General features: G+C 43.7%; 1 protein-coding gene across 1 annotated transcript in view; it reads left to right on the forward strand.

The window, feature by feature from the left end:
* Window positions 1-19,451, forward strand: part of Ank3 (ankyrin 3) — a 307,445-nt gene extending 287,994 nt beyond the window's left edge. Inside the window, exons 40-48 of the mRNA XM_051153191.1 lie at window positions 184-315; window positions 1,427-1,570; window positions 4,553-4,643; window positions 7,676-8,054; window positions 9,927-9,977; window positions 12,093-12,179; window positions 17,943-18,026; window positions 18,169-18,225; window positions 19,386-19,451. Coding sequence (XP_051009148.1) covers window positions 184-315; window positions 1,427-1,570; window positions 4,553-4,643; window positions 7,676-8,054; window positions 9,927-9,977; window positions 12,093-12,179; window positions 17,943-18,026; window positions 18,169-18,225; window positions 19,386-19,451 — 1,091 coding nt within the window. The remainder of the gene's footprint in view (window positions 1-183; window positions 316-1,426; window positions 1,571-4,552; window positions 4,644-7,675; window positions 8,055-9,926; window positions 9,978-12,092; window positions 12,180-17,942; window positions 18,027-18,168; window positions 18,226-19,385) is intronic.
* Window positions 19,452-24,503: the final 5,052 nt, after the last annotated feature.

Genomic DNA, 24,503 nt, shown 5'->3' on the forward strand with positions numbered 1-24,503 from the left:
TGCCCAACGATACACTGAGGGCTTTTCTTTACAATTCTTTTTTTTTTTTTTTTTTTTGGTTTGTTTCCCATTTTGTTGTTTGTTTGTCTCTTTGTTTGACAGCGGTATTAGGAGTTGAATGTGAATTTGATGAAGTTTGTGCAAAGTAAAACATGCCCTTTCTAACTCTCTTTCTTTTTACAGAGCTGGCAAGGGAACTGAATTTTTCAGTGGATGAAATCAATCAAATACGTGTGGAAAACCCCAATTCATTAATTTCTCAAAGCTTCATGTTATTAAAAAAGTGGGTTACCAGAGACGGGAAGAATGCCACAAGTATGCTCAAAATTATTTATTTTAATTTTCAAAGCCACACAGGGTCAATATCTTAGGGAAATCTGCTGTCGGTTTCACTCCCAGATTTTCAGTGTTCTGTAATTTTATGTAGCAATGCGGCAGGGGGCGGGGGGGGGCGGGGGGAATAGCGAGAACCTAATGCAGTGGTTCTCAGTCTGTGGGTCACAACCCCTTTGCAGGGGGCAGTCAAACAACCCTCTTGCAGGGGTCACCTAAGACCATCAGAAAACACAGATATTTTGCATCCATATCAGAAGGAAAATTACAGTTCAGCCATAACAACAAAAAATAATTTTATGGTTGGAGTCACCATGAACTGTATTAAAGGGGTCACAGCTTTAGGAAGGATGAAAACCACTGGCCTAGAGTAGCACTTGATTAGCAAGTGCAGGCGTCCTGGAGTCCCGTGCTTAAGCAGCTTCTTGGAAAGCAAGTGGCAGGAAAACAGTGTGCATTTTGTGTCATTTTGTATGGCCCTCTTCCCCTATTTACTAAAAATGAGGTGGGGCTGGGGTGGGAGTAAGAACTCTTCTGTCATGGCATGGTCATCAGAAATGGTTTGAAATTTCTGCTATACCCAGGGGCAGGTGTGGAAGTATAGAGGAGCATGGGATATGATTAGGGGAGCCAGCCAGTTGTATCCAGCTTGGTCTGGGGCAGTGGGGAAATCCTCGGCTATCACTGGATTTAGATAGGTGGTCGTGGTTGAGTTCAAGGCATCCAGTTCTCACCCACCACACTGTGGGGTGAGTTATTGTGGGTCGCCCGCTCAGCCTGACCTTGGAGGTTAACTAAAATGTTAAGCATTGAATAGAAGGGTGCGGCATTGACATTCTGAGAGTTAAAGGAACATGGTGCTGTATTAGGCCCCCTAAGGGAGTCCAGATGTTTGAAGATCATCTACCCTGTCACAGTGGGATAAATGGTGTGACCTCCACAGAGCAGCCTGCTGGGTGCTCTGAACATGCATCAGGCACAGCTGTTGTGGGGAGCTGGTAGAGCTGCAGAAGCAATGACTTTGTTGGGTGTTGTGTTAACTTGAAGGAAATCATGCTTCTGGGTTCTCACCCTTTCTTTTTCTCCTTTTCAGCTGATGCCTTAACTTCGGTCTTGACAAAAATTAATCGAATAGACATAGTGACTCTGCTAGAAGGACCGATATTTGATTATGGGAATATCTCAGGCACCAGAAGCTTTGCAGATGAAAACAATGTTTTCCATGACCCAGTTGATGGTAATTGCATTTAGTGTTCATATTTATTTAATCGTTCAATAACATCTGAAAGTGCCGTCAGACAGGGCAACCACTCAGCACCAAGTGCTCCGTGATTCGCCTGACTTACCTCATTTTCTCAGCAGCTTTGTTCTGACAGAGTCTGCAGATGAGCGCTCTCATATCAGAGCAAGCTCAGTAAATGTCTCTCTGTGTGTGTGTGTGTGTGTGTGTGTGTGTGTGTGTGTGTGTGTGTGTGACACAGGATGAAATATGACAGCACATTATCTGAAAGAGCTGTTATTTCTAGTGTTCTGTGCGCCCAAATGGTAGAAAACTTAATCCTTACAAAGTACAATGCTTTGGCGTTTAAATTTTTTTTTTCTTTTAACCTAAAAGCCAGTGATTTCTTTTCATCTATAAGTGAAATCAAACTGTGAGGCCAGGTTTAAGCATGATGCACTGAGCCGCGCTTAAGAATGGATGGATGGGGTAAATAGTGAGTCCCTGTTGCAGGACCAAGCACCCAGGCGTGCACTGGAGAAGTCCATCATCCTCCCAGATGGTTAGGTAACTAACATTACATATATTAAGCTATATTCTGCCAGTAATTCCTGGGATAAAGGGTAATGTTTGATGTATTATTCATAAAAGACATTTTTGTATATATAATTCAGTGAGCACAAAAAAAAAAAATCACTGGCAACCTTTTGGCTTAGTTTAGTTTAACCATCCCCTCCCCCATCTCATAAAGAGTGTCAGGAAAGACGTAACGGAAGACAGCCGTGCTTTTGAAGCTACCCTGTCTTTCTTGACAAGTGTGAGTCCATCGCCACAGTGAATGGCGAATGGAAAACAATGACGTGGCATGGGCCAGAGTAGCCAAGGATATTTTTCTGTTAAAAAGGTCAAGAAATATGGTGACTTTCTTTTCCTATTTTTAAATGGCAAATTCAGATTAACAAGAACCAGGAACTTTTTAAATTCTATATGTGCCACACCGGAAAATAGTCCAGAATTCTAGGAAGTGCCCAGTTACTAAAGGGTTTAGGGTATCTGCCATCCACAGAGCGTCGGTTCCTTGGAAAATACATGCTCCTGTGCACCTTGTGCACTGTAACTCAAGTGTGGGAGGCTGTTTGTTGATAAATGCCTTAGATAAATAGGGCAAAGTAAGAATTACTGGCAAGTTTCAGTTATAGCTGCCTCTACTCTTTATAGGGAAAAGAAATCACAAGGGTGGTTATCTTGGTTCACTTTGTTTTAACACTGTGAAGGTTGAATATCATTAAAATAAGCTCGCGGGGATTTTTGTTATTGTATCTCAATATTGTGTAGTTCTTTTTATTAAATTTTCTGAGGGAAATTTAGGCATAAAATAAACTTGACTTATATGCGAACTATAAATCTTAAGCCAGACTTTTAACAAGAGGCTGTAACCAACAACCTCCAACCATGTGAACTTAGAACAATTTGCCTTGACCGAATGGGGGGTTTTGCAGAACAATGAATTGAGAAAATGCATTGCTGCTTTTTTTTTTTTTAAATGTCTCTCCTCTTCGTTAAGCTTTTGGGAAACTTCCTTTCCTCACCATGACCAGACCATTATTTGCTTTCTCACTGCTGGGACAAGGAAGTGTTCTTATAGTCCCTGGAGAGTGCTTAGCGTCAAGGGTTAGCTCTCTCCTTCCCTTCTGAGCAGGCTGGCGGTGTCCTGCATCCTACAGTTCCCTAACTCTCCGCCTGCCTCCATCCTGTATCATTGTTTTTCTTTATTTGCTTCATGGTTCTTAAGTAGATTTCCATCACCAGCCTCCCCAAAACCTCCACGTACACCATAAGTCTATCTCTGTGCCAACTAAGGCATCTGAAATGCGTGGAGTCGCTTATCTTTCTTTAGCCAGTCCTGCCCTCGCTCTAAAAATCCATTCATCATTTCTTTCCAGAGTGTAAATTCATTCCTTCCTCCCCACTCCATAACTTCATGTAAACAAGCGAGAGTTAGAGTTGGATTGCATTACTCGTGTGTAGAGTTTTTTAACCTAAGCAGTAATTAATTAATTACAGAATTGGCTTCTTGTGGCTAACTGTATTCAGTCTACCCCAGTGTAGATTTTTGCATGCAACAATGAGAAAATGCACTAGCCCTGAGCCACGTGTCTGCTAGATAAGGCAACCAACTTTATACAGAATTAATTTCATCTGCATTGTTACATTATTAAAATTGATAAGATGCTGTTATTTTTATTTTATCAAACTACACGTAACTGAACTTAACTGTGAAACCGTGAGCATTCCTCTGTAATCTGTCATGCGTTGTCATACCTGATATATAATTTGCGCCATTCCATGTGTTCATGTTCGCTGTGTTCCAACTCATTGCAGTCAGTCCAAATGTACTGTCTTCCATAGGTCACCCTCCCCTTCACGTGGAGCTGGAAACCCCCATGGGGTTGTACTGCACACCACCCACCCCTTTCCAGCAAGATGACCATTTTAGTGATCTCTCTAGCATAGAGTCTCCCTTTAGAACCCCCAGTAGACTGAGTGACGGGCAAATGGCTTCCCAGGTCAGTCTAGACTGTTCAGCAGGTGGGCCTCCAGTGGTCACTGCCGAAGACACTTCTATAGAAGACAGCAAACTGGACGATTCAGTAACTGTAACAGACATGGCCGACCCGCCGGATGTAGATGAGAGCCACTTGAGGGACACATGTCTGAGTGAGTGTCCTCAGTACCATGGAAGTGTGGCCGGGGTCCCAAGCGATGGTACGCCGGCAGAGCCACTGAGACTGCAGACTAGAAAAGTAGGCGTAAGCTTTGAACAGCAGGAGGAAAGAAAACCTGGTCCTGATGAGGAGATGACGGAAGAAAAGCTCAAATCCCTATTTGAGGACATTGAACTGGAAGAAGGAGTAGAGTCTGAGGAGATGACAGAAGAAAAAGTGCAGGCTATCCTTAACCGTGTTCAGCGAGCAGAACTGGCAATGTCTTCACTTGCAGGTTGGCAGAATGAGACGTCAAGTGGAAGCCTGGAGTCCCCAGCGCAGGCTCGAAGAATTACCGGTGGGTTACTAGACCGTCTGGATGACAGGTACGGCTGCGTCTCGGGAAATACACGTGTGTCCTGTCCAAAGTTTGTTTTAAGTGGGTGCTTTGTTTTTTTTTTTTTTTTTTTTTTTTTTCAGCAGTGACTCCTTTTCTAAATGATTAAAACTGTTAGGGGATACAGCCTCTCTTAAAAGATTCACTAATGTTATAATCCCTAGAGAAAGGCGAATTTAAATTCAACTATACTTCTCAAAAGCAATGAAGAAAAACAAAGCACAATTATCTGCATGCCACAGAACTAGCTGTTGGCTTAGTTAAGAGACTCTTCGCTGGTTTCTTATGTGAGTCTTCCTTCAAAGTCAGCACTGTTCGTAAATGACAGTCCAGATCTTTTATGAATATTCTCATTCACCTTGTTTCATAACTGCAGACATAAATGTTGACAAGTGCAAGATTAAAAACTTGACAAATCCTATACTCTAGCAATGATTACCAGGAAAATTCTGAAATATGGAGGTATCCTTTAGAAGCAGCATATTTGCAATGCAAGGCAAATGTACATGGCTCTGCATTTAATCTCCAGTACAAAAAAAAAAGAAAGAAAGAAAGAAAGAAAAGAAAAGAAAGAAAGAAGAAAAGAAAAGAAAAAGAAAAAAGTATATGAGGCAGGTGTGCATTTTCCATCTTCATGAAGGAAATTCAGAGAAACAAAGAAAATGAACCCTACTATACTAAGAAAAACACATTAGCCTTCCATTTTCTTTTTGTTTTGTTTTCTGGAGACAGAGTCTCTTTTTGTTGTCCTGGCTGTTCTAGAACTCACTCTGAAGACCAGGCTGACCTTGAACTCACAGAGATCCACCTGCCTTGGCCTCCTGAGTGTTGGGATTAAAAGCGTGTGTCACCACACCTGACCCTATTCTTCCATCCCTCTTTCTATCTTCCTTCCTCCCTGCCTTCCTTCCTTCCTTTTATTTTGTTGGTTTTTTAAGACAGGGTTTCTCTGTGTAGCCCTGGCTGTCCTGGACTCACTTTGTAGACCAGGTTGGCCTTAAACTCACAGAGATCCACCTGCCTCTGCCTCCCGAGTGCTGGGATTCAAGGCATGCACCACACGCCCAGCTCCCAGTCTATTTTTTTAATATATAGGCTTTTACACAGAAATATGATAGCCATTGATGTCTGAGCACAGTAATTGTCGCTATGCGTTCTGCTCTTTGTGTGCTAGCTGCGCTCTAGAAAGTCAGTCTAGAGCATCTGGGCAGGGGACATGCCCCAGCAATGTAAGAGAGGCACTCTGGGACCTAGGATTAATTTCTAAGTTCTAAGAAGGTTGTTTTCATCATCTTTACAATACTCCTTCCCTCAAGCAGGTTTGTAGACCGAACAAGAAATAGCATGTTCTCTACCAGATGCCTGAGATAGACAATAGCCTCTAGCAACAGGAGACTTTAGTTTATTTCCTTGCACATCAAACTAAAATATACCTTCACTCCAAAGGGCATCTGGGGATGAACCTCCGCTGAATTCAAGACACAGAATATTATTTCCTAACCACATTATTTCCATTTTGCTGGTCAACTTTTTGCTCCAGTTACAACTCCAAAATAGAGACTTGGCAGAGATCATCAAATCTTTTTTTTTTGGGGGGGTGGGGGGGGTGGGGGGGGTGAAATAAAGGCATCAATAGCCTGTCTCTGTAAGCTACCAAAGTGGCTCCTGCAGAGGGGACAGAGCACATTAGCATCGATCTCCGTGTCCCGAGAGATGACAGAGTTTATAGCTGCTCGTCAGGAAACAGATAACAGTCTAGGAAATCTGCTCGTCACCATTAAACTGCAAATCTCTCATTTAATGTAGGCCCTGCCCTTGAATATACAGAAAATGCATCGAGTCTTCCTGGTCCCGGTTTAAGAAAATAATAGTGACCTCCAGGAATCTTATACGATGATGCTCCTGGTCTGAGCATCAGGAGGAAGGGAAGGGAGGAGGGAAGCAGTAGGGAGTAGGACTTACGTGCTGCCTTGTACGATCTTCACAATAGTAGATTGTCCTTCTACGCATAGAGTAAACACACATTCATGCCCACAGTGCCACTTTAACACAAAAGATGGTGGGTTAATTGATGCCCTTTTCCTGTCAATAAACACGATACTAAAGATAATGTGCAAGACAAGTGGTTCGTGTTGAAACTAGTAATAAATAAATAAATAAATAAATAAATAAATAAATAAAAGTCATTCGAAAAGACAAGACTTAACCATACTTAGGCACGGAGTCCCCACAGTGAACGGAAGTCACACTGGTCAGTAAGGGTAGTGGAGGGTGTAGAAAAAGGAGGTTCACTAAAAGTATCATGGTTGAGAAAGCATGGCAAGCTTTTCTGCACAGATGAAAACCTACAAAGAATCCAAGTTTGGGATTCATTAGTGACACAATAATGTTTCATCCTAGCCTTCCCTTTTTTAAATTAGCAAGGTTGGAACTGGGTGTCCATCAACATTTTTGTAAAGGTGTAAAATTTAGCTGTGAACAAACTATTTTTTAAGGTTTATTTTATATGAGTGCTCTGCCTGCATGTATGCCTGCACACCAGCAGAGGGCATCAAACCCATTAGAGATGGTTGGTATGCTGGGACTTGAACTCAGAACCTCTAAAAAAGGAGAACAGCCCCAACATTTTTTTTCTTAAAGTGACAGTCTACAAAGCCATTTTGGAGGCTGGGGTGTTGGGGATGCCTAGAGCCTGGGTACACCTAACTGGCCCTCACCTTTAAATCTACTCGCTAATTTTTTTTCATGACTGTTTTACATGGGCACTGAAAAACCACCTTCTGAAGCCATCTGCAGCCACACCTTGCCATTATAAATTTGCATACTGTTTGCTGGGCGTGGTAACACACGCCTTTAATCCCAGCACTTGGGAGGCAAAGGCAGGTGAGGTGGATCGCTGTAAGTTCCAGGCCAGCCTGGTCTATAAAAAGAGTCCAGGACAGCCAGGGCTACACAAAGAAACCCTGTCTTGTAAAACCAATAAAAAATAAAAAACAAATTTGCATACTGTCTCTTTTACAGCTCTGACCAAGCTCGAGATCCCATTACCTCATATCTCAAAGGAGAACCTGGGAAATTTGAAGCAAACGGAAGCCACGCAGACGTCGCCCCAGAAGCAAAGGCAAAGTCCTACTTCCCGGAATCACAGAATGATATAGGAAAACAGAGCTTTAAGGAGAATCTGAAACCAAAAATACACGGATCTGGCCGCACCGAGGAACCAACGTCGCCCCTCGCAGCCTATCAGAAATCTCTGGAAGAAACCAACAAGCATGTCCTAGAAGACGCACCTAAACCCTGTGTGCCTGCCAGCATGAAAAAGATGGCAAGGACTTCTGCTGATGGCAAAGCCAGGCTCAACCTTCACGAAGAAGAGGGGTCCAGCGGGTCGGAGCCTAAGGTACGTACATACGTCATTTACGCAGCCAGCATGTTCTCGTTACCGCGAGGTTCCTCGTGATTTCTAAATGCTAAGTGGCTGCTAACAAAAGCCCTGGGGAGGATGTGCACCATGGGTTAGCACCTGCAGTCCTCAAGGGCATAAAATATCTCCCACCATTGACAAGGATGAAGCGAAGCAAAGAGGCATTAAGTAACTAGTTTTTCTTGGCCCAGTACTAATTCCCCCTGTGACTCAGGTTCCCTGACTGCAAACCCAGTCTTTGTTCTAAGCGGAGAAGGAAGGTAACTTTTGTACTTTCTGGAGCTTCCATGGAGTTTGAAGCCCGCAGTATTCAACCCACCTACGCGTACTATTTTGTATGGTCTAACTTCTCAAAGCATTTGAAATTTTGGAAAAAAAAAAACAAAACAAAACAAAAAACTTCTTCCAGGATAAAAAGACTCAATGGCAGGCAGAAGTTTGTACTTAGAAACATGCTTTTTTTTTTTTTTTTTTTTTTGAAACATGCTTTTTAATATCTCAGTAGATCATGTGATAGAACCATTGGTTTGCTATTTATACTGATATATTCTTCTAATAGTTACTACCTAATAGATTTTTTTTCTTTTTTTTTTTAATATGGTTCTTTCAGATGGTAAAATATTTTTCAGATGAAATTATCTCCCAGCGATGAAAGAAAATTAAAATGAGTTATATCTGCTTTTTGACATAGGGGCTCACCATATAGACCGGGCTGGCCTCAAACTCAGAGATCTGTTTGGTGCTGGGGTTAAAGTGTGTGCTGCCACACCCAACTTTCCTACTTTTTTTTTTTTTTTTTTAAGTGTTGTCCTCATCTCTAGGCATCTTCCTTTCAACTATGCAGCGCACACTGTCTTTGACATGCAAGCTCTAGCGACCTGCCCTGAGACATACCTACTTCACTTAAGGCCAGCATTACGAGAAGAAACGGTGGTTTATAAAACAGTGCTTTGAGTTCACAAAAACACCCGGGCACTTAAAAGCTGAGCACTCTCAATCAATAAATCTTGTACCTGTCCTTCTCTGCTTATACCCTTTTGGTCATTTTTCTGGAGGGTTAGGGAAAGTGAAAGGAATTGCGATTTCAATTGATCATCACTCACACAAATGATTATTGCCAATAAGTAAGTATTGAAATTATTCTTTCTCTGTTTTTTTTCTTTGAAGCCTGAGGAATCATTTCCCCCTTGGTTTTTTGGGTTGTCTTGGTCTTTTGTTGTTGTTGTTTTGTTTTGTTTTGTTTTGACTTCTTTCTCAGCAAGTGTGGCTTTCAATATTGATTCTTGCCTTTGACTTGTCTCTCAGTATATTTCAACAGGATGAGTTTGGGTGGAATCTTGTCCTTTAAAATGCCAAATAGCTAAGTATGTTCCCATTAAGACAAATCTACCAAAAAAAAAAAAAAAAAAAAGACAAGCAGTCACACAGTGACATTTTTACCTAAGGAAAGTTTATCCTGGGGAAGGAAAAAAACTATTTGAAACCAATATAGACACACTCTGGTTTTGTGTAGATGGGTATGTAAGTATGTAGCTGTGGGCCACCGGAGAACCCCTTGGATGTGATGTGTGAAAGAAATGGTGACAAGCCTGAGCAGAACTCAGCAAGGTTCACCAGCAGTGAAAACCAAACTTCTCACTGAGCCATCCAACACATAAGAACTCCCTGTCCATAAAAGTCCGAGTGCGGTCAGAGCCTCTCTAGAGGATGTGAGTCTGCCCTCACAGGAAACCCCAAGATGCCCCTTGCCATGTCTTCAATGGCCCAGCCTAAGTATAGTAGCAACCAAAGAGGCCACCTGATGTCTGCTTCAGACAACAGACCCCTTTTTGTCCCCTGAAAAAGCAGGTCAAAAGTCCGGGCGCAGCGTTTACGCGGATGACCGCCTGCTGTTACAAGGTAAAGCCCTGTTTTTTCTCCCTCCTCCTGAAGCGAGAATGCTGAGGGAAAGAAATCCCACACTGTTCTCCCAAAGTTTGGCCCTTTACCAGTTTCTGGAGAATTCTCTTAAAGGAAGCCTGCGGTTCTACACTGCTCTCTCCCTTCTCCTAAGGCAAAGCAGATGGAGTCTCGGGGAGAGAGGGGACACTGATGGAGTCTCGGGGAGAGAGGGGACACTGAAATCTGACCCCACCAGCCACTTCTGTGTGTGAGGGCTTCTCTGGGCGTCTTGCAAGGGTTCGCCTGTCTGACTGGTACCTGGGCCCTTTTGTTAGTGCTTGCTTTAACCCGTGTCTTGCTTCTGCCAGTTTATAATCCGTGTACGAATAATTCAGGTTTCCCCTTGCGCCTCCTGTAGTTGGTTAGTCCTGGAATCACTCCGGGTAAAGTCTGTGACTATGAATGCGAAGTTTTCGTGAATATGAATTCCTCTTAACCTTTGCCTACCTTTCTAATATGTTCTTGAAATCGTTTTTTTTTTTTCTCTCTCCTTTACACGCTGTCCTTTTGTGAAGTTTGAAGCACACAATCGGGAACATGCTTTTTAGGTTCTGTTCCTTGCACAGACGACAGCTGCTATTGACGTGGGGCGGGCCATGCTCCCCAACAGAACTTCATATAAACCTGAGTTTAACATCACTCTTAACACTTGAACTCCTTGCCAGTGGGCTGTGGATGAGCACATGTCCTGGTGTGTTACCTGCTGAGCTACCATTTCACACTCATTTTACCTAATGCCTACTCCCATAGAGATGTTTCTAGTCATTCCCCTCTGCCCCCTCACACACACGCTCCATTTGTACAGTGCAGCCATACCTTTCTCTAACGGTGTTAACGTCATAGTTCCTAGATCATTGCAATTAAATAGCGTGGTGAAGAATATTTGCTGAATAACAGTATTTTCTTGGTTGAATGATAACCTATTTGGTACTCAGACTCCTGAATTAATTGCAGAATTACTGTGTCTCTCTGTCTCTGTCTGTCTCAGGTACTGAGGAGTAAACTATTATGTGTTATACATGCAAGCTCTCTACTGCTGACTGAGATGTGTCTCAAATACACAAGATTTTTATCTCAATCTCTCTCTCTCCCTCTCCCCCTCTCCCTCTCGCTCCTCTTCCCTCCCCTCCCTCCTTAAATTTTGAGACAGGGTCTCATTAAGTTGCCCAGGCTGGCCTTGAACTTATGATCCTATGGTCTCGGCAATGCTCTGTCTTATATTGTCATTTTATTCTAAGTCTTTACAAAAGTCCTCGAGTGCTCACAGGTCTTCATCCCCGCCACCCCCCTACTCATTGGCATAAGCTCTTACTGAACACTGTGTGTTGATGATAATCCGCTGAAACACAAGTGCCAGTGTCAACCTCAAAATTAGCTTTTGATAAAGTTAACAAAGTAAAGTTAACAAAGTGAACCAAACTTTGATAAAAATCACACATACCTCTTTCTGTAGAGAGCAAGTGTAGCGCTGCCTAAACTTCAAGTCACACAAAGGCAGGTTTAAAGCTAGTTTAAACAGGACTTCAAAAACCTCATCAACCCACTAATATTTAGCTTTTAAAGCCAAGAAGGTTCTATTATTAACAGGTTATAATTACTTTATTCTTTTTTTTTTTTTTTTCCTGAGACAGGGTTTCTCTGTGTAGCTTTGGCTGTCTTGAAACTTGTTCTATAGACCACACTGGTCCCAAACTCTCAGAGATCTGCTTGCCTCCAGAGTGCTGGGATTAAAGGCATGTGCCACCAGCACCTGGCTAATTACCTTATTCTTTAACTATGCACACAGTCACCACATACATGCACATGCATGTACAGATATACACAAGCACACCTAGTCATACCTACACACACATACATTCATGAACATTCAGAGACATATCCACTCACATACACACAGAGAGATACCAAAGCAGTCTGAATCTTGCTCAAACATTTTCTTCCACTCAATTTTCATAATGCTATTCCTTAGGGGAAAAAAAATAAGTAAATATAATTCTTTCTTTATTTCCCTTCTCAGAATGTCTTTTGTTTTCAATGTGATGGTAAAATTATACTAAACAATGCATTTATCAGGACTTGAGAAACAGTGAGAGTGGTTCAAGCTCAGAGGAGGAACGAAGGGTCACTACTCGAGTCATTCGACGGCGTGTGATTATAAAGGTACTGGCAGGGAGATGTTGATGGCGCTGCTATGTCTAGAATCCTTCAGTGTGCTTTGCAAGGTGCAGCATGTTTGATAACTAGCTGGTGCTCTCTCTTTGCACATTTGAAAGTTTGTAAAATAACTATCCAAAAGAAAGCCATGTTGTGTGTTAGTCTGTGATCTGCATAGGCCTGTTGGACATGCAATGGCTGTGAGTCTGTCTGAGAACTCGGCATTTGCATCCTGCCTCTCTCAGAAAACAAGGATTTGGTCTTGGTGACAAGGTTGTTTATGGTGAACACAGGGCTCAGTCAATACCCCAGAATCTAATGAAAACAGGGAAATACCAGAGGCTCCTGTTGCCTTGACTTGAAAATGAAAGCCATTTCCTCACTATCAAGCAGTGACTGAGTACCTTAGGTCACAGCCTGGCATGGATATGTCTGTGACATAGTGTGAGTCAAACAAAAAAAAACTTCAGAAGCAAGTTCTATAATTATACTTAACACATGCCCCAAATGGAACTGAATTGTTTTACGCATCGGAATCAGCTTTTGCTGGAAATGAAAGTTGCACCTTTTACACAGCACAGCTGAAAACACTGTGGGACTTCCCTCATGAGGAGCCATTCTCAACCCACAGCAGAGCGAGTGTGACCCACACACCACCTGAGACTTCTGGTAGGTGTCTCTGGAGAGAGGAAGGAGAAGTGCACATCGAGCGCTGCTTATGAGACTCACACAATTACAGTGCTGGAAGAGGCAGCCCAGAGCTCCTCAGCTCCTAGGTCTCCTACATGTCTTAACACTGTTTCTTTGTATTTGTCACGAAGACTAGATGAAAGAAGGGAGGAAACATAAAAAGCCTGTCACGTCTGCTCAAATACAACTTTTCAAAGATTGTAAAAAAACATTCAAGATTAAGCGATTTCTACATTTTGAACTAGTCCCCATCTCAACAAGGAGTGAGCACCTGAGGTGCTGTCCAAACCGTGAGTCACTGCCCTGGAGATCCTAACTGGCAAGCTGACTTAGTGTATGTAGTCTCGTTGCTCACTCCCAGGAATGTTAGATAATTAAAGGGTAGAAACATCTAGAAAAGAGACACTGAGCACACCACTGGGCAACCTGCTTTCCATGTTTGACATGTGGCAGCCTTCTGTTGCTTCACCCCAATATTTTTATGGCAGCTGCCCCTTCTTCTAAGGGGTGGCTGAGCTCTACTAAAAACACAGTTACTCAGACACCACAAAGCCAGAGGGAGGGAATTAAAGAGGTCCCACAAAGAAACAGCCACACTGCTGAGCCAATCAAGAGCCTTCCTTTTGGTCCCTTAATCTTTGACACGTGCATCAGCAAGTCCCCCTCTAAAGTAGCTTTCTTAGAGTGGGTGATAATGTGTGTTGGAGCATAGCATACGGATAATGGCATATACCACATGCATGTATTTTAAGAGCCTGTGTTGAAAACCATAAAACAAACCAGAAGGCCATAGGCTTTGTGAGACATGAATCTATATTCTACCCAAATGCCACCTCCTTGAAGTTTGGCTCACATTAGAGAGAGTGAAACAGTAGAGCTTCACTCTCTTGTCTTGTAGCTAGGGAGAGCATCATCCTAAGAGATGCTTTAGGAAATTCCCTTTGTCACGATGGAACAAAAGCTAAATAGCCCTAATTGTTACAGGACGTTATAGCACAACACAGTCAACAAACATAGAATGTATTCCGGTTATTATTTTTCCGTTGGGACTGGAAAGGCCGATGAGAAGAATCCCACTTCCGTTGCTTTTCTCTTTAGCCACGTGTGGGTGTCCAGCAGAGTCCAGGGACGGCGGTAGTATGTGGCAGACATAACATGAGAATCGTCACTGTCAAAACCATTAAGGGACAGTGCTCTGACCTGACACAGAAACCATTGCACTACCTAGATGTCTGGAGGGATGCTCGGAGACGAACTGACTTATTTTAAAATCACACAGCTAGACAGCACCAGCTCGGGGAACAGAACTTAGTCCTTGGCTCAGCAGTGAAGGGCGTTTCCCTCAGAAGACGTACTGGAGGCTCTTTTGCTACACTAAGCCGGACATTTGACCAGTCAGACTTCCCCTGTGACATAGAAGAGGGCAGCATTATGCTGCAGGGCTGGGAATCTGACCTGCTTCCCAGGGACCGAGCAAGGCATGACCACACTGGCCTATTACACTGCTGGGACACAGGAAGCTCCCAGGCCCTCATGTCAGCACTGCAAGCCAATTGCCTGGTAGCTTTGGCTGGTAAACGTCTCCACAAAGAAGTGCTGCATTCAAGAACCCATGCCACAGTATAAGCAGCTCCACTTGCATAGTCAGTCAGTTGACGGTATTGATGAGTCTCTTCATGTCCATGATTGGACCCTTTCCTTTTTAAATGAAGTTTGACCTGTGTGTTCATTTATTTGTATATAGTCTCAGATGCCTACAGAGGCTTAAATTGCTGGTTTCTATGAGTGTATTTACTTAGCGCAAATGCAGTGACTATAAAGGTTTAAAAAAAAAATCTCTAACCAATACACAGCCAAACTACTAAGATTAGTTAATACATAAACTATACAATGCAAATGTATTGTTTTAATTTTCAACACTTTTACTGGATTGTAAAGAACTTGTGCATATGTTTCTCCACAAGCAAGGAAATTACGTCTATCACTTCTGCTTCACCAATTTCAGATATGCCTATACATATGTTGTATATACCATAAGTTTCAGACTATAAGGCACACCTGACCATAAGACGCACCCAGTTTTTAGAGCAGTAAAACAAGAAAAACAGTAAAAACAGCAGCCAGACCATAAGGTGCACCATAATTCCACCCACACACACACACACACACACACACACACACACACACGTACACATACTTTTGGGGGGGGAAAGTGCGTCTTATGGTCCCAAAAATATGGTATACACATGCACACACATCTATACATAACAGGTCTCTCAGAGTAGATGTGTTCAGGTGCCTGTTGCTGTGATGAAACCCCGTGACCAAAAGTGACTTGGAAAGGAAAGGGTCCATTTGTGTTACACTTCCAGGTCACAGTCCATAACTGAAGGAAGTTCGGCCAGAAACCTGTTGTCAGGAGCAGAGGTCAAGGAGTAATGCTCCGTACTGGCTTGCTTAGCCTGCTTTCCTATAGAAGCCAGTACCACCAGCCCAGGGTGGCACCACCCACACTACACTGGGCCCTCCCACAGCAAGCAGTAATTAAGAAAATGCTCTACAGCCTGATCTCATGGGAGCAAATTCCCAATTGAGGTTCCCTCCTCTCAGATGACTATAGCTTGTGCCCAGATGACATAAAACTAAGCAGCACAACATACATACAATGCACACCAGACAGATTATTGCTTTTTTGCAAAAATATATAACATCCATTCTGGTTTGGGAAGTTCACATTTTATCAGGTCCATCAAAGCAAACCAACATACTTCATATTGTCATTCCTCCCTCGTATTCAGAGACATCTAGGAAAGAAAAGAAACAGTGTGGTGCAAAAGGTAGTCCTGTCAGGACGTCCTTAAAGTGACCGCTAGAGATGAAGTCCCCCAAGATACATGTGCCATGATGTCTCTTTGAAGTGAGGGAAGGGCGCCAGAAATACTCGTGTCAGCAAGACTTAGTCAAGAGGGGATTCTGTTTATGTAAAAAAGTACAGTAGTCTTCATGAACTTTCAAAGCTAATTAGCAGTTGTTCTTGCTCTCATTAAAGGGGGTCCCAGAGACCTGTCCTTGAGAACATTTAAACTCTAACATAATTGACAGAGTGATAAAGAAGCATAGATTTAAAAAAAAAAAAAAAAAAAAAAAAAAAAAAAAAGCCTATTCCATCCATCTTTACTGGCCCTCCAGTAGCATCTACACCGATAGTGCAGTGAGGCGCTACATAATTAGGCAGTTTGTTTTGGTCTTAAAGAGAAGCCATCTGCATCTTTGTCTTGCCTTTTGTATGTTTTCAGTAATGAGACAGAGAAAGTGCTCACCTTCCGGAACGGTGCAAGAAGCACTATGGCTTGTTACTGATAAGTAGGGCTTTAATTCTTCTGAAGGTGTTAGTCTCAGTCAATAATACACATGTACGTATCCTTTGCACTTACACCCACACCGACTTGTACTTCCCCTGCTTCTTTCCAAGGTTCTTTAAGCCATTTAGACATGTGCATCTTCCCACAGAAGGGTTTACTCAGAGCACAGTAAATGGATTTCTGCCTTGCTGGAGTCTCTGAGGGCCTTCCCTTGGGTACCACTCAGAGAGCTAGGTACTCAGAAAATTTGCCTCGGAAATTCTTCATTCATTCATGCTTTAACCACAGGGGGGTGGAGTTGGGGGGGGGGCTTCCATGACCTTTTACTGGTACTTTTACTGTCCCTACACCTTTATCTTGTAAATAAAATGGCACTCCTGCCAAATATGTGAAACGAACCGTAGGAAATAGGAATAGCTCCCACAGTTAACACTTGCTGCAGATTTCAAAGTGTTGGAATATATGCCTTCTCCATTCTGCCAGTGTCCTTTCCTCTCTCCACTGGGTCAAGTGAAACTACACAGATGTGGGGCTAAGAATGAGCTCAGAAGCGCACCAGGCACCTTTAATCCCAGCACTCAGGAGGCAAAGGCAGGCTGATCTCTGTGAGTTCGAGGCCATCCTGGTCTACACAACAAGTCCAGGGCAGCTAAGGCTACACAGAGAAACTTTGTCTCAAAGAAAAAAATTAAAAATAAAAAATAAAAACAAAAAGAATGAGCTGAGAAGACCTTTGGCAGTCCCCACTGTAACTTAGAGAGAAGTTACTAATGGAAGAATCAATATCAAAAACTGCAAGATGATCTTTCTATCGTTCTACCCCATTGGCCTATGGTAGTGTGGATGGGAGGAAACCACATCAGTTATTCTCACATGTGATCTATGAAAATCTCCGTCTTCTCGTCTCCTGACACCCCTGCAAATGAGACTTTCTCTACCCTGAACTCTTTTCATAATTTTTTTAAGTGCATTGTCCTTAGTGCATGATTGATTGATTGATTGATTGATTGATTGATTGATTTCCTCTCTTTAACTTATTTACCTTTATTGTATGTGCGATTGGTGTTTAGGCTGCATGTACATCTATTTGAGAATGTCAGATTTGAGTGCATGATTTTTTTAAGTGTCTCTTCCCAACTCAGAAACTATCTTTACAGACAGTTGAGAGCTTCCATGTGGGTGCTAGGATTTGAACCCGGGTCCTCGGGAAGAGCATTCAGTGCCTTTAACCACTGAGCCATCTTTCCAGCCCAAGTGCACGATTTTTTTTTAAGTGTCTCTTCCCAACTCATCAACTATCTTTAATCAAATTAGATAGATAGATAGATAGATAGACAGACAGACAGACAGACAGATAGATACGGTGTGACTGGTGATGAAGTGCTCCATTTGAATGAGTTTGTTACCACTAATCCTTGGCTAGTATTTGTCTCAACAAATGAAGCCTCTTGACTTAGACGTGGGTAACTGCATCTTAAAATTATACGTTTTCTTGGACTCTGTTGCCAACTATCATACATGCCCTAATATATGCTTGAAGGATAAGACTAATAAAAGCTTATCAACCAGCCAAGAAGTCTTCTCTTTTCCTGGAGAAGGAAGCAGTTTTGTGAGTTCTTTGCAGCCTTGGAGCATGTGTGGTGTGCTGTGCCTCTGGATCCATACCCACCTATGCCCTCCTCTCTCATGTCACTCATCTCTATCCCACATCCTTTAGGGGGAGGAAGCCAAAACCATCCCTGGTGAATCTGTCACAGAAGAGCAATTTACTGATGAAGAAGGCACCCTCATCACCAGAAAAGTAATCACCATTGAGACTTCATCCTTCTCCCAGAGTTTAAATGCCCTGCATGAGAAACACCATTGTATGCTGTAGGTTATAGCTTGCCCCACCCCACCCCCAACACAGAACAGTCCCCACCTCTCTCTGTTGCTTCCAACAGATCACTCGGAAAGTAATAAGGCGGATTGGTCCACGAGAGAGAAAGCAGGATGAAGTGGTAATGTAGAGTGGTTGCCAAGGAGAAAGCAGAGGGCAGACTTTCTTGTGATCCACCCTGGGAAGCCCTGCTAACAGAGCGGCTGCTGCAGCGTGGATGCTTCGAGTGTTGTCTTGGCTGCTTCTGCCATAGGCATTGTATGGGGTCCAACCGCTTGCTGCATACCATACTTGAGTGTTACATAATTACTATTGCCAGAATGCCCACAGAGATAAAAGTTCATTTCTTAGGGACGAAATTACCAACTGGAAGGAGAAAGATGAGGTAGAACCCTTGACCCTTGACCATGAACAGCCTCCTTGAGAGGCTCCACAATGGGCCTTCAGCTGGGCACCAGTCTAGGTCCCTGAGGGTGGACAATATTAGGGTGGCAGAGAGTTTGGGTCATAATCTTCATATTGGGTCTATGTGGTTGCCCTGCCCATTGCGTTCTTTAGGAAAATCTAAACTCTATGATCACGCTGTGCTTTGTGCTGCCCCATGTCCAACGCGCTACTACAGAACTCAACTTGCAACTCTGAATATTATTTGCCAAATGAATCCTTTTCTGCCAAAGAAAACATCTCCCATTATTCTTTGCCGTTTTCCAAATCCTCACTGTATTTAAAGATAGAAAGTTAACTATTAAGTATCACATTCGTATACAAAAAAAAAAAAAAGCTGAAAACTTCTGAGGGCCAGGGGAGAAAGGAAGCAAGGACTGTCCTGCTGTCTTTGACCAGGACAGAGAGGAGACGGTGTCCATATGCCATTTACTCAGTGCTTATTTGGGAAGTCCCCGTCATCCTACAAGAGACTAGTTACGGTTCTGCTGCCTTACAAAAACCATCCATTATGATTAACCGGCATCTTTAACCAGCTGGGATCCGGGTGCCTTGTGAGTGTGGACAATGATTCCTTCCACCTTATGTTGGGAGACAGGATGGCTGCTGTGTGAGATCGTTAACCCTCCATGTTGTGAAGTCTCATCGTGCTGCTAGTTACCTTGAAAGTGCTGTCGCATGCCGTGGCCTTGGAGAGCTGGTGTGTGCGGTGGCAGCTCATGTGTTGGCCCGGTGCTCTCATCAACTTCTCCTTTCTAACCTAGCCTCCAGGCACCAGTGTGGGAAACTGCTTTCAAACTCTTCTACTGCAAACACATAATGTGTACTCTCCTTTAGCAGGGAGAAGGCCACAAAGTGAAGACGAAGAAAGAAATTCGGACCGTGGAGAAGAAGACCCACTAGTGACATCAGTCCAGGTAGGAAGTGTGCACATGTCAGTGGCAAGACTTAAAATCTTGAGAATTTTCCAGATTGCCTGAATAAGTCAATTCCCATAGTCCTTTCCCTTTCTTTACTGAATCCTCATTGGGAAAACTGTGATATTGGGAAAACTGTGATATGAAATCATTCTGCTTTTTTCCTTTATATGAATGCAGATGTATATGTGTATATCTACACACACACATTTGCACGTTAAACTTTAACTTAAGTTGGGCCTATAAACATTCTCCATATGTATGATATCTGCAGAAAGCATATGTAACCATGATTTGAGTCTATGACTCTGTCACCATGAGGCTCCCTGTGATAGGCAGCAGCCATATATAGTCATTGTGGATCTTACACACACACACACACACACACACACACACACACACACACACACACACACACACGGAGAGGTGCTCTGGAAACAGGACTTACTATGTGTCCCAGAATGTTTCTTTGTGGCTAATTCTCACAGCCTCTTCTCTTGGATTGACGCCATTAACATCCCTGGCTACCATAAAGAACAGCCCCTAAAGGGTTAATAAAGCTGCCCACAGTCACATAAAAGTGGCCAAAGTAGGAAATAACCCCTAACAAACTACCTCCAAGAATGCTCATCTTTGCAGCTCACTGTAAACCTGACCTGGCAGTGATGGAAGGGTCCCCGAAAACCTATGTGGACTCTGGTCTTTGCCCTAAAGCCAATAGGAAATGCTCCAATGTGCTAGACAGCAGCTCCACCACTGAGCTGATGTGCACGGCCTTGGGGGTGGAGGGTGGGGCCGGGGAGGAGAGAATAAGTTCTTACCATATTTTTTGGACTATAAGACGCACCTGACCGTAAGACTCAGTTTTTAGATCAGTAAAACACCAAAAACAGTAAAAACAGCAATCAGGCCATAAAGCACACCCTAATTTCCCCCACACTTTGGGGGAGGGGAATGCATCTTATGGTCTAAAAAATACAGTACTTTGTAGTCCAGGCTAACCTAAACCTTGCAGTAAGTAGCCTAAACTGCTAAGTCCTAAGGTTACTGGCTCAGTGGTAGAGTACTTACCCAGCATGCCTGGGTTTGATCCTCAGACGCAAGCCCACTTACTCACATACCCTTCGCCGAAAGCTGAGAAGTGCACACAGGTAACCCTACCTTTTCAGCAGCTGAGGCAGGACTATGGAGAAGTTTAGTGGACTCTGTAGCTATCAGTGATTTCTAATGGCAGTTGTTCTGGGCTGGGAGATCTCAGTGTAGCCCTTGGTGACATAAGGAATAGAGTGGATAGGGGGTGCCAAGCAGCTTACCAACCATATGGGTTTGGCCAAGTTACCTAACTTGTGTTTTGTCTGTCGTTTCCTCACTGGGAATGGGGAAGGGGCTCGGAGTGAAGCCTGGATGGACGGCAGTAATCCTCTGTGGAAAGATAACAGTAACATGTCCCGGGGTTGTTTTAGAATTCGGTCAGTTCACACGTGTAAATTGCTTAATAACAGTGGCTGCCAAGCCCATGGAAACTCTCAATTAGGAGACGCTATTATAAAAGTATTTGAAGCAAGAAGGAAATAAGAAGAGCAGCTTGCCAAGCCTGTGCACAGTGGTGGCAACAGGGAGAAGTCACAGCATCCCAGGCAGGCAGCTCCCCTCCCCACCCCCACCTTAGGTGAAGGTGAGAGCTCTATTTGCTCTCAGTGGTTCTCACAGTAAACTGGGACAGTCAATTGTGGGGTTTTTTGTTGTTTTGGGGTTTTTTAATGGTATTTTTGGTTTGGTTTGGTTTGGTTTGGTTGTTTTTTTTTCGAGACAGGGTTTCTCTGTGTAGCCTTGGCTGTCCTGGATTCGCTTTGTAGACCAGGCTGGCCTCAAACTCACAGCAATCCACCTGCTGTGTGTGCCACCATGCCTGGCAGGACAGTCAGTTTTTTACCAAGAAATGAAGCAGAGATGCAGACAAAGCCAGAGGTGGTGGTGACCGCCCCTCTCCCCTTCACAGCCTGTAGTAGTTCATCCCACTAAGTTCATCCCTGTCTCAGGGATATTTTTCCCAGAATGCATCTGAGATACAGACAGTTTTATATTTGTTCTCCTGATGCATGATACAGACAGAATTGAAACCAGGTAGTTGAGCTCTCGCCTTTTTAATTATCTGTGCAGTAGGGAACATAATACTGCCCTGTTATTAGAATTGAGGTAATTCACTTCACAACAGTGCCAGATATATAGTAGACACCTAATAAAAATGAAATAAATGTGTTTTCTTTCCCTTTAAAAATATGCACCCATCTGTTTCCAGTATGGTTTCTCCCCCCTTGCTGGCTCTGAAGCTTCAGATGTTTTTAAATCAAGTCACTGGGAAAGAACAAATTGCAAAGGCCTCATTTATTGGTATTAGTTGAAAAGGAAATCTGTTCTGAGTTGCGTGGTATTTTAAGCTAAGTTTTCAGCCAAGTGTGCTAGTGCACATCTATAATCCTAGCACTTGGGAGATTGAGGCAGGAAGAGCAAGAGTTCAAAACTAGAATGAGTCCAAAAATTAAAAAGAAAGAAAGAAAGAAAAGCAAGGAAGGAAGGAAGAAGGAAGGAAGAAAACAAAAAAAAAAACCTAAAACGAAAACGGGAAGAAAAGCAAACCTCCATTTTAGATTACAGTTTCATATTGTAACGAAAATTATTGCCTTTTAAAAAGAAATATGGGCCAGCAAAATGGCCCACAGGTGAGAGGGCTTGCCACCAAGCCTGATGTGCTGGTTTGGATGAGAATGGCCCCATGGGCTCACATTTGAATGCTTGGTTCCCAGCTGGGAGAACTGTTTGGGAAGGATTAGGAAGTGTGGCCTTGTTGGAGGAAGTGTGTCACTGGGGTGGGCTTTGAGGTATCAAAAGCCCACACACTGTTCCCAGTTAGTTCTCTCTCTCTCTCTCTCTCTCTCTCTCTCTCTCTCTCTCTCTCTCTCTCTCTCTCTCTCTCTCTCTCTCTCTCTCTCTCTCTCTCTCTCTCTCTTCCTCTCTGACTCCTGCTCATGGATTGAGATGTAAGTTCTTCGCCTGCCAGAAGGCCTACCTGTTGTCATGCTCCCTGCCACGATGGTCTTGGGCTCAGTCTCTGAAGCTGTAAGCCCCACTCCCAATAAACTCTTTCTTCTATACATTGGCCATGGTGGCTCTGCACAGCAATTTTAAAGTACCTATGATATCTGACGACCCGAGTCCAAACCCCAGGACCCACATGGTTGGAGGACAAAACCAACTCCCACAAGTTGTCCTCTGACCTCCACACATATAGTGTTGTGCACATGTACATGCGCAGACATGCTAAATAAAAGCATAACGCAAAATTGAAAAGCTTAAGAGGAAACATTCTTAAGCCTATGATAAAGAGGAGGGAAAGAAGGGAAGGGGATGGGAGATGGGTGGGGGTGAACGGGAGGACAGCAGAGGTCTCTGTGTCCACAGCAGACCCTGTGCAGTCTGTCGGGGGGAGAGGTAACCTACAAAAGTAGACTTGCCTCTTTAGAGTGCAGGGTCTGCACTTTCAAGGAGATGGGTTTTAAAAGGAGCTTGAGGGGTTGAGGATTTAGCTCAGTGGTAGAGCACTAAGGCCCTTGGTTCGGTCCTCAGCTCTGGGGCCGGGGGGAGACAAAATAATAAAAGGAGCTTGAGGGGCTGGAGAGATGGCTCAGTGGATAAGAGCACTGTCTGCTCTTCCAGAGATCCTGAGTTCAATCCTCAGCAACCACATGGTAGCTCAGAACCATCTATATAGGGATCTGATGCCCTCTTCTGGCCTGCGGGTGTCTATGCAGATGGAGCACTCATACATAAAATAAATACATAAAATCTTTAAAAAAAAAAAAAAAAGCTTGAAAAATAAGGAGGAATTCCATACATATTGATTAGAGAAGTAGCCTCTAAGTAGACGCAGACTCAGGAGCACCAAAAGATACTCTGGAATGCCATGTGTAGCTGACGGGGCATGCAGTCTGCATTCTCACAATAGGACTGCAGGCAAACAGTAATACCAGCAGCACCTGGCATCCTAGAAACTAATGCCCAAGGCTTACCCTTGACCTGCAAAACCAGCTGCCGCACCTGTAGGTCACCCCAGGTGAGCATGCCCCCAGGACCCACTGCTAACACATGGGCTTGAACCAGTACTAGAGCCGACTGAAGAGTTGGGGTGGGAACAGTTGAAGTTTTCAACCCTGGCCCCCTGTGGGTGTAGCCTGGACTACCTGACTTTTTCAATCCTGTTACGCAGCCACATTAAAGAACCGGGAGAGACTGTGACTTCAGTAGAGGATACTGAGGAGACGGTCCTCATTTGTGCCCTGGGCTGAACTGCTGAGGGCTCCAGGTGTCCAGAAAACAAACAACAACAACAAAAATCCCAAGTGTTTCCATAGACCTCTAGAGAGACTCAGTTCTGCGCCTGAGCCTATGCTAGACTGGAGCTGCCATCTCGAAGTATCAGTTAAAATGTTTCTTAAAGTGGGAATAAATTAGGACAGATTGGGTGTGAATTTCTCCCACCTGTGCATATGAAAGGATATCCCCAAGCCCACAGGAACCTCCCCCCTTTGAATGCATCTTAAGTCTTTAATCCATTAGCTACACTCACAGAAGGGCGATAGTTCCAGATTCCATTTCTGAAAAGTTGTTGCTGTGGCCTCACAAACTTCCCATCCATCAGGGGGCGCTCTCATCACAGCTCTTTTTCCAGGAGTTGCTTAGCCAAGATTCTTTTTTCTTTTTTGGTTTTGGTTTTTCAAGACAGGGTTTCTCTGTGTTAGCCTTGGCTGTCCAGGACGTGTATTGTAGACCAGGCTGACCTCGAACTCACAGCAATCCTCCTGCCTCTGCCTCCCGAGTGCTGGGATTAAAGGCGTGCGCCACCACTGCCCAGCCTAGCCAAGGTTCTTATACCGTTTGTGTGACACTGTTCTTGGGTATAAAATGTTTTGTCCACCCACTAGCATTACTATACCCATGGGGGTTGGAGCCTACATTCTGGTCCCGGGACCGAGAACAAGAA

The sequence above is a fragment of the Acomys russatus genome, chromosome 11 (assembly GCF_903995435.1).
Source record: "Acomys russatus chromosome 11, mAcoRus1.1, whole genome shotgun sequence".
NCBI classification, from domain to species: domain Eukaryota; kingdom Metazoa; phylum Chordata; class Mammalia; order Rodentia; family Muridae; genus Acomys; species Acomys russatus.